General features: G+C 40.3%; 1 protein-coding gene across 1 annotated transcript in view; it reads right to left on the reverse strand.

Moving 5' to 3' along the window:
* The window catches only part of chs1 (chitin synthase 1), a 37,244-nt gene that overhangs the window by 5,794 nt on the left and 15,297 nt on the right, over window positions 1-16,153 (reverse strand). Inside the window, 12 exon segments of the mRNA XM_034224338.1 lie at window positions 23-176; window positions 381-462; window positions 774-883; window positions 1,475-1,689; window positions 1,770-1,851; window positions 12,667-12,784; window positions 12,895-12,999; window positions 13,200-13,379; window positions 13,666-13,781; window positions 13,977-14,145; window positions 14,255-14,455; window positions 16,071-16,129. Of these exon segments, the coding sequence (XP_034080229.1) occupies window positions 23-176; window positions 381-462; window positions 774-883; window positions 1,475-1,689; window positions 1,770-1,851; window positions 12,667-12,784; window positions 12,895-12,999; window positions 13,200-13,379; window positions 13,666-13,781; window positions 13,977-14,145; window positions 14,255-14,455; window positions 16,071-16,129 (1,591 nt within the window).

Raw genomic sequence — 16,153 nt, forward strand, 5'->3', positions numbered from 1 at the left:
AGCCTCTTAGATAGGTTATTACATGCTCTTCCAGTGCGTGTTGTAACTCCTCCATCTGGCTTTCTGACAGAATATCTTCAGGCCCCACTGTACCAAGCTGTTGATTGAGAGTATCTATTAACATAAGGACCAGCTCTTCACACACATCTTCTTCACTTATGTTAGGGAGCGCATATCTGAGGACAAATAAAGCACAAAACAATTAACTGTCATTTTACCTTTTTGATATTGTACAGTTTTAGCTGATATAGCAGTGTTACTTTGTTTTGAGACTGCCACAAGAAATACACAAACACATGTAATGAATAACATAAACGCACATATAGTGTTTTACAATGTATGCTTAACATGCAATTATCTTTGTAATGTTAATTATTTACCGTATTTGTTGTTGTAGATTTCTCTTCAGGTTGGCATATGTCAGTTTCTTCAAAAACTCTTCTTTTACCGGCAATACCCAGTCTACATACACACACACACACACACACACACACACACACACACACACACACACACACACACACACACACACACACACACACACACACACACACACACACACACACACACACACACACACACACACACACACACACACACACACACACACACACACACACACACACACACACACACACACACACACACACACACACACACACACACACACACACACGTTAATGTCAGTATTTGTATGCTATACAAACCTAATGAATTGAATGAATTACATTATGCAATTATCAGAAGAAATACACATTAAAGGGGCCTCTTACCTTTGATTGGGAGCTCCTCTGGTTCAGCATGCATTGCGTCATCGTCGTCCTCATCATCCTCTTTGTCGAATGCACTCTCTGTTAGGCTCCTTTTTTTTAAACTGTCATCACTGCACACAGCCACACACACATGTTGTTAATGTTTGGTAGAATGGATTACACAATTCAAGTGTATACATGCTTTAATCCTTCTAGAAGGACAGATTAGCCTAAATCTAAGCATGTAGAGGTGAGTTTTTGTGGATTGCGGTAGGGCTGATCAATATTTAGATATTGTGATACGAGACTATACAGATATAGTCTTTGATTTCGGATATCAACACTTATGTGTCTTCTGCTGGTTTAAAAGATGGCATTACATTAAAGGGATGTCATTTTCTAATTTCACCAAACCATTCTGCCTATTAATGCCCACAACATATTATCTATCTCATTTCACTGTGTAATCAGCCCTACAAATATGTTGCAACATCGATATAAAGATATTTGATCACAAATATTAAAATGATATTCTCCATATTGCCTATCCCTAAATACTGTGTTAATAATCGTCATTAACACAGTATCGAGCTTTGGTTTGGCCTATATTTAGTAAAAAGCTTATTTCCTAGGTGGCAGTACAGGTTTCCATGAGATCGACTGAAACCAAGTTGTGACCAAGTATATTTTTTTATAAGAAGAGAGGAAGGAGAAATGAATACCTGCTGTAGGAAGCAGCGTCGTTCAGCTTCACCGCCTTGTTGGGCTTTTCAGCTCCTTCTTCGGTTGTGATGGAGATGAGTTCCACCTGAGCCTCAGCCGTGTCAGCGGCCTGTTGAGCCATTGCGTCCTGGCTGGTGATGGGAAGAGGAGAGCCTTGCTCTGCAGTCTGGCCTGTGACCTGACGAAGCATCAGATTCTCTGTTTCCTGTGATACCTGTAAAGCAACAAGAACAAATGAAGTCATATATTCATTTGATGGAAGGCTTGTCAGTATCTGTTAAGCAAAAAAAGTACCTGTATCTTCATGTCCCAACAGCAGAGTCTGCAGTTTCTGTCACACAGCATGTTATGGTTCTTCTTCACTTCTCCTTCTCCCCTGAAAGAAAGACACAATGAAAAGTTAGAAATAACATACACTCAGTAACATGTGAACACAAGTATAACACAAGTGGTTATTGGGAATGCAGATTGGCATTACTAAAACTAATGACTTCCCTTCTGCTTCCATTTATCTGTCAGATAAGTCATCAATAAGCTAAAAAGTAGAATTCTAATGTACGTTATCACATATGGGTCTATACGTCTAATTGTGACTTTGACAGTGACAACTTGTATTTCTTTTTTTGTCTTATATTTCTTTGTACGTCTTTATTATGTTAAATATCCCATACAAATAGTGTTGATTGATTTTAATGTTATGTATCACTTTGACTACATTGGTGTTAACTCTTTGGAGTGTTGTTGCATGTTGAGCAGAGACCAAATTCACAATATTTAGTAGGGATGCTCCGATCGCCAATTTTGGGGCCGATCGCCAGAATCAGTATCGGCCGATACCGATCGCCGATCCGATCGAGTGGGTGGACACCTTAAAATACTGCCGGACCGGTGAAGCCATTTTTGAGGAGCTTGCTTTTGCTTTTGCTTGCACAGAGAAAAGTGTCATGTATTTTACTTCATAATTTTTAGGGCTGTCAAGTTAACGCGTGTTGAGAGTTTTTCATAATATGTTTAATACTTAAAAACGAAAGTTAGTTATAATCAAATATAATCAATTATATTCTTGTATAACCCACAATGAAAATGCTTCATATTTTAGGTTTTCTATAGTTACAGTATAAACAAAACAAAGTGGTTTGTTTAGGTTGAATTTTCTTCCTCTCCTCTGGCAGCAGACCACAGGAAGGGGGGGCTTCACACTAAGGGGAGAAACATTAGAGGCCAAAGAGAGTTCATGTCCTTTTTACCTCATATGAAAGGGTGTCTTATCCCATAACAGCTATGGAACATGTTGAGGCATGTTCAGCCTTGTACATTATAGGACATGCGCAGTTCTTCACAAATGGGTGAAGAGGAGGAGTTTGTTTTTTGGGTTTAGGATCCAGTTTTTTTAGCATAAAGAGACTGGTTTTTTGAGAGAGCGCGAGAGAGGGGGGGAGACCCCTGGTAGACTCTCTCCGGGTAGGCTGTGTGCTTCAGAGCTGGGTTAATAGCTCTCGGTAATGTCCTTCCAGACGGGGTAAATATCTCTCGAATTTATTGGTTGTTGGCTGAGTGGAATGATTTGATGAGAGATGTGTGTATGAACCTTTATAAATACCGCAACCTGTGGGGAAATCTTGTCCCCCGAATTTTGCGGACAGGTATGGGTTTTTGAGTGTTAATCCGCCATCTGTGTCGGAAAAAGTGTATGAACCGTATAAATACCGCGACCTGTGGGGAAATCTTGTCCCCCGAATTTTGCGGACAGGTATGGGTTTTTGAGTGTTAATCCGCCGTCTGTGTCGGAAAAAACGGTATGAAACTGATGAGAATTGAGTTGGTGAAATGAAAAAGTTGAATGCGCTTTTTATTGTCACCGGTCTTTTTACGAGGAAATACCTCTAAATTCTATCGGGAGAATTTTAAAATGTCACAACTGAAATGGGCAGTTGGAATTAAAACATTTTGGTAATAAATGTAAGACTGTGAATTAAAGTTTCATTTGAACATGATCACAGCACGGTTTGTTGTTAGTATGATTATAATGTTGTGAGAGAGAAGGTAAAAACCCTGTATTAGTTTGGACCTATTTTTCTTCAAATAAACTGAATCCCACCTGTTGGATTGGGATCCTTTAAAAGACACCTGTGCCCTCCTCTCCTGCGTCAAAGGTAAGATTGCACCCTGCCACACACACTTAGGTAGGAGCACACTCCATTTACTGATATCAAAATCCTTCAGGATCGCTTAAACAGATTAAAAAGAGTTGTCTGAATTGAAACAGCAGTTAATTGAACCTGGTTCTTCGGGGGGGGTTAGGAAGAGGTGAGATCTTGCTGACGTTGGTGGACCTGAGCCAAGCAGCAAACTTACATAGACTCAATAATCTTCGGAAAGGTCAATTAGGAGGTCAGAGTAATTTACCGGAATAAATTATCAGGACCTCTCAAAACTCTAAACATGGCGCCCAACGTGGGGCTCTGTGAAAAGTAATATTTTTACAGAGTCAAAATACAAGAACCAAAACGACCTAGTGAAAAAAGTCGAGGAATACAAATCAGCGAAATACAGGCTGAAAGTCTTGTTAAAATACCTACCCCAAATCCTAGAATATATATAATTAAACCTGAAAGTGTAGTAATTTAAGTTAATACTATTGCACCGGACTGAGGGTTATATTATATCGGATATAGCTGTCTGATTAAAGAAGCTAAAGAAGGTTCATTTTCCCCTAGTCAAATTGAGAAGCCTGTGGTCCCTTTAACACAGGTTTAGGTGGCTAAAGTGAAGTCAGCCGTAGGAGCACTGCTCAGTACTTGTCCAATTACTTTGAAACTTATAGGTAGGACTTGACCAAGAGCTGCGGTTTGAACTTTTGCGTTAAAACATAACGTGGGGAAGAGTTAATGGGAGATTTAATAAAGATAAACATAGGTCTAAAGGTACCTATGCTGTTTAAAAAATTCGAAGCTCGGTAAATACAACTCTTAGCTGAGGTACCCGCATGTACTAACTGAATCCAGAAAGAGAACTTAGAACCAAGTGACGGTATAGTCGGACTGTACACCCGTCGAGAGTAAAGCCTAGGAACTTGCATGTGTATAAAAGAGTGAACTTGAACCCTTTAATACATTTGTGTTGTTTTTTAAAACAAACAAACAAAAATAAATGGCGGACGAGGTTAGAACGCAGTTTTTAATGACTCGGAGCCAACCACACAGGGGGGATACACAGAAGCAAAATCCGGAGCTTCTGCCCGCCCTGGTCAGCTTAGCCCAGACCCACGGGCGTACCGCGACCAACATACTTTCCTGTCAGACTACCGTTTGACAGAGAGCAACAAGCAGGTGGTATAATGTTTGAGACCCTATCTCCACCATACAGGGATAAAAGCTCAAAAATTGCCATTTTGGAGTATCCCATCTACTACTCCTAAAAAAAAAAAAAAACATTGTTAGACATGATATTCAGGAAAAAGGAATGTTGGAAATAATAATGTCAAATATTGAAAATCCTAAAACTGGATCAACAAACCATGTTAATAAATCCTGCTAATAGGAAGCTAAAACATGCAGGAGAAATAGCAGTAGCTCTGGAAAAGAGAATAGGTCCTAGCATGCAAGCACAGAGTGATAATATGATAAGGACTATTAAACTGTCAGAAGGCAATGTGGTGATCAGATGACCCACAAATACCGGTTGTTTTGAATGTACTTTTAAGAAAAAAACCTATGTGGGAACTATCAGCAGATATCAAGCCCCTAAAAAATATCTTCAAAACTAATATGAGAAAGTTTTTGCGAAGCTAAAGCTCAAATAGTTTACCAAAATCAACTAAACTATTTACTTTTGACCCCTTTTTGGGAATGGGATTTTCCGTTACACAACGGAAAACTCAATTCAAGCCTTAAAGAACGCTTTAAGGACAAGTCAATGAGAGTTAAATGTGGTGCTGTTTTGCTCATAAATGGAGCTTGCACTTTTGGAAAAAAGGTCTCCTCTTTTCTCTGCTCCCGAGGTGCTGCAGAAACACGCAGCACACAGGGTCAAAGACAGGCGTGACCTCTGGAGGGGAAGAACATTTGAGCAGACCACGAAAGACCATTAAAAGTTTTATGGCCCCAGCACAAGGGAAATAGTGTTCCTCTCACCAATGAATAAATCAACTCTTAACCAAGTCGGATCTAAAATAGACATAGCTCCAGTTGTTAAGAAAAAGAGGGAGATTCAAAAAATTATCTTAACACCAGAACAATAATATCAATATCAAAAACCAAAAGAGTATGTTGAGACCCATTCTCAGAAACTAACAATGTGGAGATAAGGAACCAGGGTGATAGAAAATCTGTGTTATTCATGTCCATGACTTGATCAGGAACAGAGGAAGAATTATCTCCTGAAGAGAAGCATCTTGCACTTGCATTAAAAATGTATCCAGCCCTGAGGGAAATGTCTCAAGGTACCAAAATGTGCATATACACTCTTTATTTTTCAATATCTGAAGCTACTAAACAAACTGTTCAGGGAGAGAAAACAATGATGAGTAGATGAAGAAAATGGAAGATGATAATGTCTGATCCAGATGTGGGGTGCAGAGGACCTCAGGAAGTAAGCCAAAAAGGGAAACATTGAAACCCTTACAGAAAACCGCTACTCCACAGATAACACTGTTTACAGATGGGAGTATGCGAAAAGGTGACCAAGCAGCCACTTGGGCCTTTATAATGAAAACTAATTCAGGTGAAGTACTTTGCAAGCAAAAGGGTGCAATACCAGGTACAGCCTGCTGAGGAAAAGGCCATTTGTTGAGGGACTTCCTTTTGCTAAAAAAGGAAAAATAGCACACATCCGTATTGTTACTGATAGTGATTATTATTAAAAAGCGGGTAAAGAAGAGCTTAATAATTGGAAACAAAGGCAGTTCAAAAATGTGAAAGGTGAAACGCTGACACATGCCCATCTATTGAGGGTCTTATTGCAGAGTTAAAGGCAGGCATGTAGAATGGAATCATGTCCGTAGCCATACAGATAAGATCAAATTGACTATCAGGGTAATAGAGAAGTTTTACCTTGCTTAAAGCACGGGACAAGTTAACCACCTGACTGCCATATTCCCTAGAATATGGAAAAAGGGTGGAAGCATTCACGTACCACCTGAAGAAGCTCCTTAGGTTGTGTGTGAATTACACAGCAGTTTAGGCCATGTGGGCCTATTTCAGATGAGAAAATATTGTCTCCACAATAAAATCCTCTTACCAACACTGCGATTGCACCTACAACACACATGATCAACATGTCTTCAATGTGTAGAGGTGGATGGGTTTAAGAAAGTTCATCCTGAGCATCTTAAAATAATAGAGGAAGAACCACTAACCATTTTTAGTGCTGACATAGCAGGTCTTTTTCTGACCCGCACTCCCAGTGGAAATAAGTATTTCCTTGTGACCTTTGATAAATGGAGGGAGTCATAAACATGTTTATCCTCTGACCAGAGCAACTGGAACACAGTGTCTGCTGAAATGGCGGAACATATAGGTGTTTTTCCTAAAAAACTGAGAAAATAGGAATGGATAATGTCACTCACTTTAAAAATGAGAAAGTTTTGTCACCCTTGCAGGATAAAGGTATCACACCTATCTGGTCTTTACCATAGAAGTATCAGGCGTTAGAGCAGCCAAAGAGTGGAGTATAACAAAAAAAAACTGTAAAACAAATTGGGACATTCCAATCAATTTGACCAGGCTGAATATATTCCTATAAGTATGGAAAAGCTACCTAGGGCAAAGGTCAGGTCATATCTAACTATCACACCTTTTCCGTTTAAATTCAGAAATCGTGTATGGGTGACCAGAAAGGGGCAAAGTCCAGAGAAGGGTTAGCTTAAAACTAAATCAGAAGGTTTGGATACAGTGAAGTCAATTTCTGGAAAAGTAGTTTCACCCCAGAGGAGGGGACCGGTTCACCCAAGCCAACTGAGTTTAGAATCCAGATAGGAATATGACTGCGGCCTACCCATCCACTATTGATGCTATCAGTCTCACATCACATGACATGTTTTGCACACACACGTGGCAGTTAATGTGTTTTCTTCCACAGGAGAGGATGGCTTTTTGTGGGATTTTCCCGCAATAAGTTAGAATTTGTCTTGGTAAAATTCTGTGCCAAGGGATATTTTATAGAGCAAAAGAGGGAATTTAAATCTGAGTAACAAGCAATAGCTCCAATGCAAAGGATTTAGCAGTAGAACTGTTAGAATCTATAGTGAATTATGCAAAGAAAGATGGCAAGACGAAACTCTGTCTATTTAGCATATGGATCATTAGAGCTTGAATGGAGAATACCTCAGTATCAAAGAGGAAATGGAAAATAACCTTTATATTATTTTTCTCATTGTTTTTTAACTTTACACTATTAGTTTTCTTTTCAGTTATTTTTAATTGATATACGCTTACACCCTAAAAAGAGTATTCATTTAAATTAGATTTTTTTGAGCACATCTCTCCTTCTTTTTTGCTGGTTCTCACACAGCATGGAGGTGTAGGGCTGTCAGGTCGTTAAACTGATAAGAGTAAATTATAGCCCAGTGCTTTCTGCCATTAGAGGCCAACTGAGTAAGAGGAGAAACAATCACCTTGCTGTGTATAGAAATTACAGAGCAATATGGAATACACGACCCTCTTGAGAAAACCCTTGGGGAAGTTTTTATTTTAACTGAAACAACTTTTTATGGATCAGAGAAATGATTTAAACTTGATTTTAGCTATATTGTTGAGATTAATACCTCAGCAATCTACCAAGAGGATTTGAACCTGCCTAGCGGGGAAACTTCAGTCACAGTGCCTCAAGTGAAGCCAAGTAGGCTACTGGACCCAGGAAACCTGTGCAGAAGGACCGGAAGGGGCAAGCGGTGAAAAGGAGGAGACTCGTAAGAGAAAAAAGTGATCTGATTCAGAGGTCTCCCCGGGTGCCCAAGCCAAAAAGATGTCCTTGCTGTCAATAGACATTCCAGAGGAACATGGAGTACCAGACCCCTTGGAAGGATTCCTGGGGGAAATTGTTTCAATTGAAACAATTATTAATGGATCAGCGGCTGAGTCACCTATGACCCCGCCAGAGAAGGAGGATGATTCTTCCAGCTCTATGGGACAGGCTGCATCTCTACCCGCTGAGCCACTCAGATCGCAGTGGATTTCCCAGAAAAGGATGACGACTACCTGATAACTGCATGGTCAGATATCAGACGCCAGGTAGCAGCAACCCTACCTACCCCCTGCCACTGGTCCACTTCACCATCTCCAACCCGGTGACTTCGTGCTGGTCAAGGACTTCCGGAGAAAGAGCTGGAAATCCAACCGTTGGCAAGGTCCCTACCAGGTGCTCCTCATCACCCAGACAGCGGTCAAGGTCACCGAGAGAGCCACGTGGGTCCACGCCAGCCACTGCAAGGTCGTAGTCACAGGCCAGGAGAGACGGTAGAAACAGACGACAACAAGTGATGTGTCCTAGTCACCAACGAAAGACGACAACAAGTACCACCAGCACCACACTGGCACCACATACACCTAATCTCACACTGCACACACAGGATGTCATGAGCGAGTGCCAGCTAAGCTGTTTCATATGCCTCTGGTTCCTCGTTTGTGCTATCATTGTGTGGGGACTCATTGACCTTGTCACAAAGTCATGAGCGATTATTGACGAGGTCTAAAAAATCCATAACAACTGTCGACCGAGTTATCTGGTTTTCGTTTGGAGATGTCGTCCAGCGAAAAACTGCAACCCCTCCATGGTCAGGGTCAAGGATATACATCAGATAGCAACATGGATTTAGGAGTCTACAACAGATGGGCCCCTCGCCCAAGGACATTCCTGTACGGTACTATGTTTTCGGTGTTTTTTCACACCAGGTTCATCAAAAGGTCGTCCCTGATTACACATACTGAAGAACTTTCATGATATTGATGCGTGGAGTTTTACGGATGTAATATGTATGTGTTTTTACGATTTTATCTGTTGCCAGTTTGATAAACTTTGCGTTTGAAAAGAGGGTGTTGAGATCTTCATATGAAGTGAATACTTAAAACGAAAGTTAATTGAGATCATGGTATGAAGTGAATACTTAAAAAACGAAAGTTAATTATAAATCATACATGATCAATCATATTCTTGTATAAACCTATAATGAGAATGCTTCTTGACGGTTTTTGAATATGTATCTATGCTTACAATTTTTTCTGTTGCTATTTGAGAACTTTGCGTTTTGAAAAGAGGGTGTTGAGAGTTTTTCATAATATGTTTAATACTTAAAAACGAAAGTTAGTTATAATCAAATATAATCAATTATATTCTTGTATAACCCACAATGAAAATGCTTCATATTTTAGGTTTTCTATAGTTACAGTATAAACAAAACAAAGTGGTTTGTTTAGGTTGAATTTTCTTCCTCTCCTCTGGCAGCAGACCACAGGAAGGGGGGGGCTTCACACTAAGGGGAGAAACATTAGAGGCCAAAGAGAGTTCATGTCCTTTTACCTCATATGAAAGGGTGTCTTATCCCATAACAGCTATGGAACATGTTGAGGCATGTTCAGCCTTGTACATTATAGGACATGCGCAGTTCTTCACAAATGGGTGAAGAGGAGGAGTTTGTTTTTTGGGTTTAGGATCCAGTTTTTTTAGCATAAAGAGACTGGTTTTTTGAGAGAGCGCGAGAGAGGGGGGGAGACCCCTGGTAGACTCTCTCCGGGTAGGCTGTGTGCTTCAGAGCTGGGTTAATAGCTCTCGGTAATGTCCTTCCAGACGGGGTAAATATCTCTCGAATTTATTGGTTGTTGGCTGAGTGGAATGATTTGATGAGAGATGTGTGTATGAACCTTTATAAATACCGCGACCTGTGGGGAAATCTTGTCCCCCGAATTTTGCGGACAGGTATGGGTTTTTGAGTGTTAATCCGCCATCTGTGTCGGAAAAAGTGTATGAACCGTATAAATACCGCGACCTGTGGGGAAATCTTGTCCCCCGAATTTTGCGGACAGGTATGGGTTTTTGAGTGTTAATCCGCCGTCTGTGTCGGAAAAAAACGGTATGAAACTGATGAGAATTGAGTTGGTGAAATGAAAAAGTTGAATGCGCTTTTTATTGTCACCGGTCTTTTTACGAGGAAATACCTCTAAATTCTATCGGGAGAATTTTAAAATGTCACAACTGAAATGGGGCAGTTGGAATTAAAACATTTTGGTAATAAATGTAAGACTGTGAATTAAAGTTTCATTTGAACATGATCACAGCACGGTTTGTTGTTAGTATGATTATAATGTTGTGAGAGAGAAGGTAAAAACCCTGTATTAGTTTGGACCTATTTTTCTTCAAATAAACTGAATCCCACCTGTTGGATTGGGATCCTTTAAAAGACACCTGTGCCCTCCTCTCCTGCGTCAAAGGTAAGATTGCACCCTGCCACACACACTTAGGTAGGAGCACACTCCATTTACTGATATCAAATCCTTCGGGATCGCTTAAACAGATTAAAAAGAGTTGTCTGAATTGAAACAGCAGTTAATTGAACCTGGTTCTTCGGGGGGGGGTTAGGAAGAGGTGAGATCTTGCTGACGTTGGTGGATCTGAGCCAAGCAGCAAACTTACATAGACTCAATAATCTTCGGAAAGGTCAATTAGGAGGTCAGAGTAATTTACCGGAATAAATTATCAGGACCTCTCAAAACTCTAAACACGCGTTAATAACGCGTTAACGCAAAGAAAAAAGTAACGCCACTAATTATTTTAACGCGATTAACGCATGTGTATTTTTATCCTCGGCCGCCCCGTAGTTTCAGAGCGCATCGAGTTTAAAATACCATCTACAAGCTGATGCTGACAGCCTGCAGCAGACCACACTTCCACACTCACCGGCAGGCACCGACTGGCTATTGGGAGGACCGGGAGGGTGTGTGTATGTGTGGCCCGAGCGAGCGAGAGAGAGACCTTACGTGCATTGTTGTTGTTAGCATCTGGTGCTAGCTAGCTGCGCTAACGGATATAAGGAGCGGTTTAAATGAAAACAGAGGAGCGACATTTTGCCACAACTGTGCCGAGCACTTGACTTTATGCAGGAAGCCAGACAGTGGGACATTGTACGAAAAGTCAGCACACTCAGCACGGATAGTGCGCGCAACATGATTGCAGCGTCCAGGCAGCTCCCGTTCGAGCATGCCTTGAGTTGCACATAGCTCCAACGATCCATCACACACACACACAACACACACACACACACACACACACACACACACACACACAACACACACACACACACACACCACACACACACCCACACACACACACACACACACACCACACACACACACACACACACACACACACACACACACACCACACACACACACACACACACACACACACACACACACACACACACACACACACACACACACACACACACACACACACACACACACACACACACACACACACACACACACACACACACACACACACCCAGTATTGTAGGAGAGAGGTTCCAGGTTTGAATTGAGGCGAATATTTGTAATGTTCAGAGGTTGTTGTGTTTAATATTCATGAGAATATTTGTCATTGTTCAAATGATAATAAACATTAGCATAAAGCATATTTGTCCACTCATATGTTGATAAGAGTATTAAAAACTTGAAAAATATTCCTCTAAGGTACATTTAGAACAGATAAAAAATGTGCGATTAATTTGCGATTAATCGCGATTAACTATTTTAATCGACTGACAGCCCTAATAATTTTACGTCATGCGATCGGCTCTCGCGATCTGCATTTTTAGAGAGCACCGATCGGCGGCCGATCGATCGGAGCATCCCTTTTATTTAGATAATATATAATAGTAACACAATTACCATTATTTTTGCTCATTGTACTGGTAGGACTGTTTTACTGCTTTTGCTCCTTCGAATGCTACGTTTACATTCCCGACAGTCATCTTTACTGTTACAACTATCACCATGACTGCGTAATCTAAAGTCAGGTGATCAACAAATGGATTGGCTTTAGATTAATGGATGATAAGGAATGAATTAGGACGTTTGCTGCTTCTCTTTGCTCAATACCCTAAACCAGGAATTAGTCATTAGAAGATCAATACATAATGTAAATGATTGTTTTCAGCAGAAAGTAGCACTACTCCTTGTAATAATGATCAGTGCGTTACTTGTTGGTTTCCCTTGTGCCCCAGGACACGTTGTTCATGTTAACCAGTGAGTAGATGGTCAGAAGGAGATATCCACTGGGGATGCAGATGAAATACATCAGACCGTAGATAATATTCCCTGAAAAAAGGAAAACAAATGTATAACATTACCGAACATCAGCTGTTAAACATACCTGAACAAATTAAACACAATACAACGCATATTTTAGTAATATAATATAATCATACCCCACTCCTCTGGGTGTAGTATAGCTGTCACTGCGTACATGAGTGTCATAGAAACCAAAAACAGACCAGTCGGGGTCAGGAAGGTGCCCTGAATCACCATGTCACCTACAAAGGGAATTTGATGTGTGTATTTGCATTTATAATAATAATAATAATAATAACTTAGATTTATATAGCGCCTTTCAGGGGACCCAAGGTTGCTTTACAGAAAAAACATTACAAGTTTAAAATATATTTTCAAAGGATAATTTAAAACAAAATGTTGCGCGCATTAAAATAAAATAAAATGTTTTTATTTTACTCACCGATTATAGAAAACAAGGATGCAGTCATGAGGAACGCATACAGCACACTCATGATGGCAGCGATGGTGATTTGGGTATTTGACTTGACTGTAAAGCAGATGATGACGTAGAACACTGGAGGAACGCTTGCGATGATGATGGAATTTGTACCGGCAAGTTGGAAGACAAATTGAAAAGCACCTAAGAGAGAAAGAGATACAGAGATCCAGGCTCTTTGAAGAAGTCATTAATACAGAAAGATGTATTAATGAAAGACCTTCAGGACAAAGTAGGTTTCCTAGACCTCACAGTGTATTATAAAGCCTGTTTTAATGAAGGCAAAGTCCTTGTGTGTTTTTATAAGAACTGAAGGCAGACTTCCAAGATGTTAGCCAACAATAAATGATAAGAATGATAAGGGAAATGGATGAAACAGTTAATCAAACACCCTGAAAACAAAAGGGCTTGAGTTATAAACCAGACCTACCTGCTATCATGAGAGTCACAGAGGCTGGACCAAGGATGGAGGAACCAACCGTGAACATCTGGTAGAAGATGTAAAGCCCGGAGATGGATGTGTTTCTTTTCGATGTCTCCTTACCGCTGCAATTTAAGTCACAACCACAGAAAAGTTAATATTATTGTAGTTTATATAGTGTCATAGTAAACAGCTGATTGAATATGTATAGTCCTGTAGATATCAATCTAAAACATCACATTGAACATTTTAATTCAGATGTTTTCTTAAATCAGTTCAGTGAGAAAGATGCCCCCTTAGTACTAACAATGTGCACTAACCTGTGCAGAAGGTCCAGTGTGTTGGCCAGTGTAGATGGTCCCCATCGTCTCCTCTGGTTATAAAACTCCTTGAACTCTTCTGGTGAGTTGGTGTAAGCATCTGATGCAGCATTGTATTCAACACGCCACCCTTGTTGCAGTAACAAAGTACACAGCCAACGATCCTCTCCTACAAACATAGCAACATGAGATACGTGAGAAATGGTACTGAAATGTTCAAGAATAAAGGTAAAGAGACATAAAAGGCACATTTAAAATAGTTAGTCCCAAAAACGGACCTTGGTCATATTGCACATATTCCGAAGCTCTCTTGGATGTTGTTGTGTATTTTTTCAATACATTGTCATCCATTATGGCCGATCCTCTGAACAGACTGAAACATCCTGGACTGCACAGCACGGAGCCGAACACGTGCTCTGCTGTCTTCTGCAGCCAGTGGCCCACTGCGTACTCAAACTTCTGGTACCACACCATGGGACCTGGGATGGCAAAGTGATAGAGATAGACATAGGACTTAGAGAAATGAAAGACAACACTTTCAAAACATTCCCAAATGCCTATTTCTTTAATGTTCTCTTTCATGTCATGTTGAGGGGTAAGGGGGCTGGAGTCCATCCCAGCATATGTTGGGTTTTTGATAGACATGAGCCTCACACTTAAACAGACATTTTTACCTCTCCTACGCATTCGAGAAACACCCAGAACCTTTGCTACGAACTTAAGCAGGACTTTTTAAACCTGTAACACCTATTGATTACTTGTCCAGATTCATATACACCTATTGTGTTGGGTGAATATTTAGCATATCTGCAGTTGGCTGAGTACAGTTATGGTTGTTTTTATTTGGCAATTTCGTCATTTTATTTTGCCTCCGAACAGCTTTGAGATGGTCTGCTCGTTGTAAGGGAACAAAGAAAACGTCAGTTTAACACAGCTTGGAGAGATAGGGGGCCTATTTTCACATCTAACTGTGAAGTAAGGGGTTATTTTGGAACAATTGTTGCAACAGAGTTTTTATTTTGTTGCCCATAAGTTTGAATATAGTTAGTTGTAAGATGATATAAGGCAAAGTGGCAAACACACCAGTAAGGTAGGGATAAAACAGATTTAACATAATGCAACCCATGACTTGATGTGAAGAGCCTTTAAGAGCTTGTTCAAGGTTTCTTTTGCAGTTTCAAATTCTGGGTAATAGATACTCCTCTATGCTTAATTGTCTAGAAAGGCTCCAGTAAAGGCTTTACATATCATGCACAGAGCAGGCAACTTTAAAGGTCACCTGTCATGCTATTTTTAGGCAATAGCATAGGTCTCAGATATATAAAAATATATAAAAAACATGTCTATGAAGTGTTTTGCTCAAAATACCAAACAGATCACCCATTCTAGCCATGCCTCATATCCCTCTATTTCACTTCCTGTTTCAAAAGTGCTGATTTGGGGTATAAAGCTTTTTTTTTTTAAAAAGGAAATTGATAGAAAAGGAGGGGGCTGAGCTCATATGGGACCCGGCAGCTACTGTCTAAACTAAATACTGCCGTGATGAAATGGCATATCATGGATTATCAAGGATTATTTCTGAAACAGTTTGGAGCTCAAAGGCTTTCTCTCTTGCCGGTTATTATACCACAAGGTGAGTTCCTTTTTATTTCCTGCTTCTTCACACACATGCTCTCTCCAGTACAGGTTAGCTCTGAGTGTTAGCGATGCTAATGTAAACACCGACCATATTACGTCCAAAACATTCGGGCATTGTTTCTGATAGCAACTTTCTGATAGTGCCGTGGGTCCATATTTCCGATATTACGTCATATCGGACGCAAATCTGGATCAGCTCCGTTGTAGCCTCGTTTTTAGAGATTTGGGTACGGAGGAAAAGAGAGAGGGTTTTATTTTCTGACACTGCGTGAGTTCCCAGACACACCGGCGGGGACACATATTTATGTATATAAAAGACATCAAAAAGTGCACTTTGCATGATAGGTCCCCTTTAAGTAAAATCAGTCTGAGTATTTAGGAACATTGAACTTTGTTTGATTGAACTTATTTACCTTCTGGTATAGAGACCACCAACCCACTGTATACAGAACTTACCCATTCCTGTAGGATGGATTCTTCCACATGCTGCACCTACATTGAGATACATCCTCATCCTGTAAGTGAAAATACGTTTTTTT

Source organism: Gymnodraco acuticeps, unplaced genomic scaffold (genome assembly GCF_902827175.1).
Source record: "Gymnodraco acuticeps unplaced genomic scaffold, fGymAcu1.1, whole genome shotgun sequence".
Lineage (NCBI taxonomy): Eukaryota > Metazoa > Chordata > Actinopteri > Perciformes > Bathydraconidae > Gymnodraco > Gymnodraco acuticeps.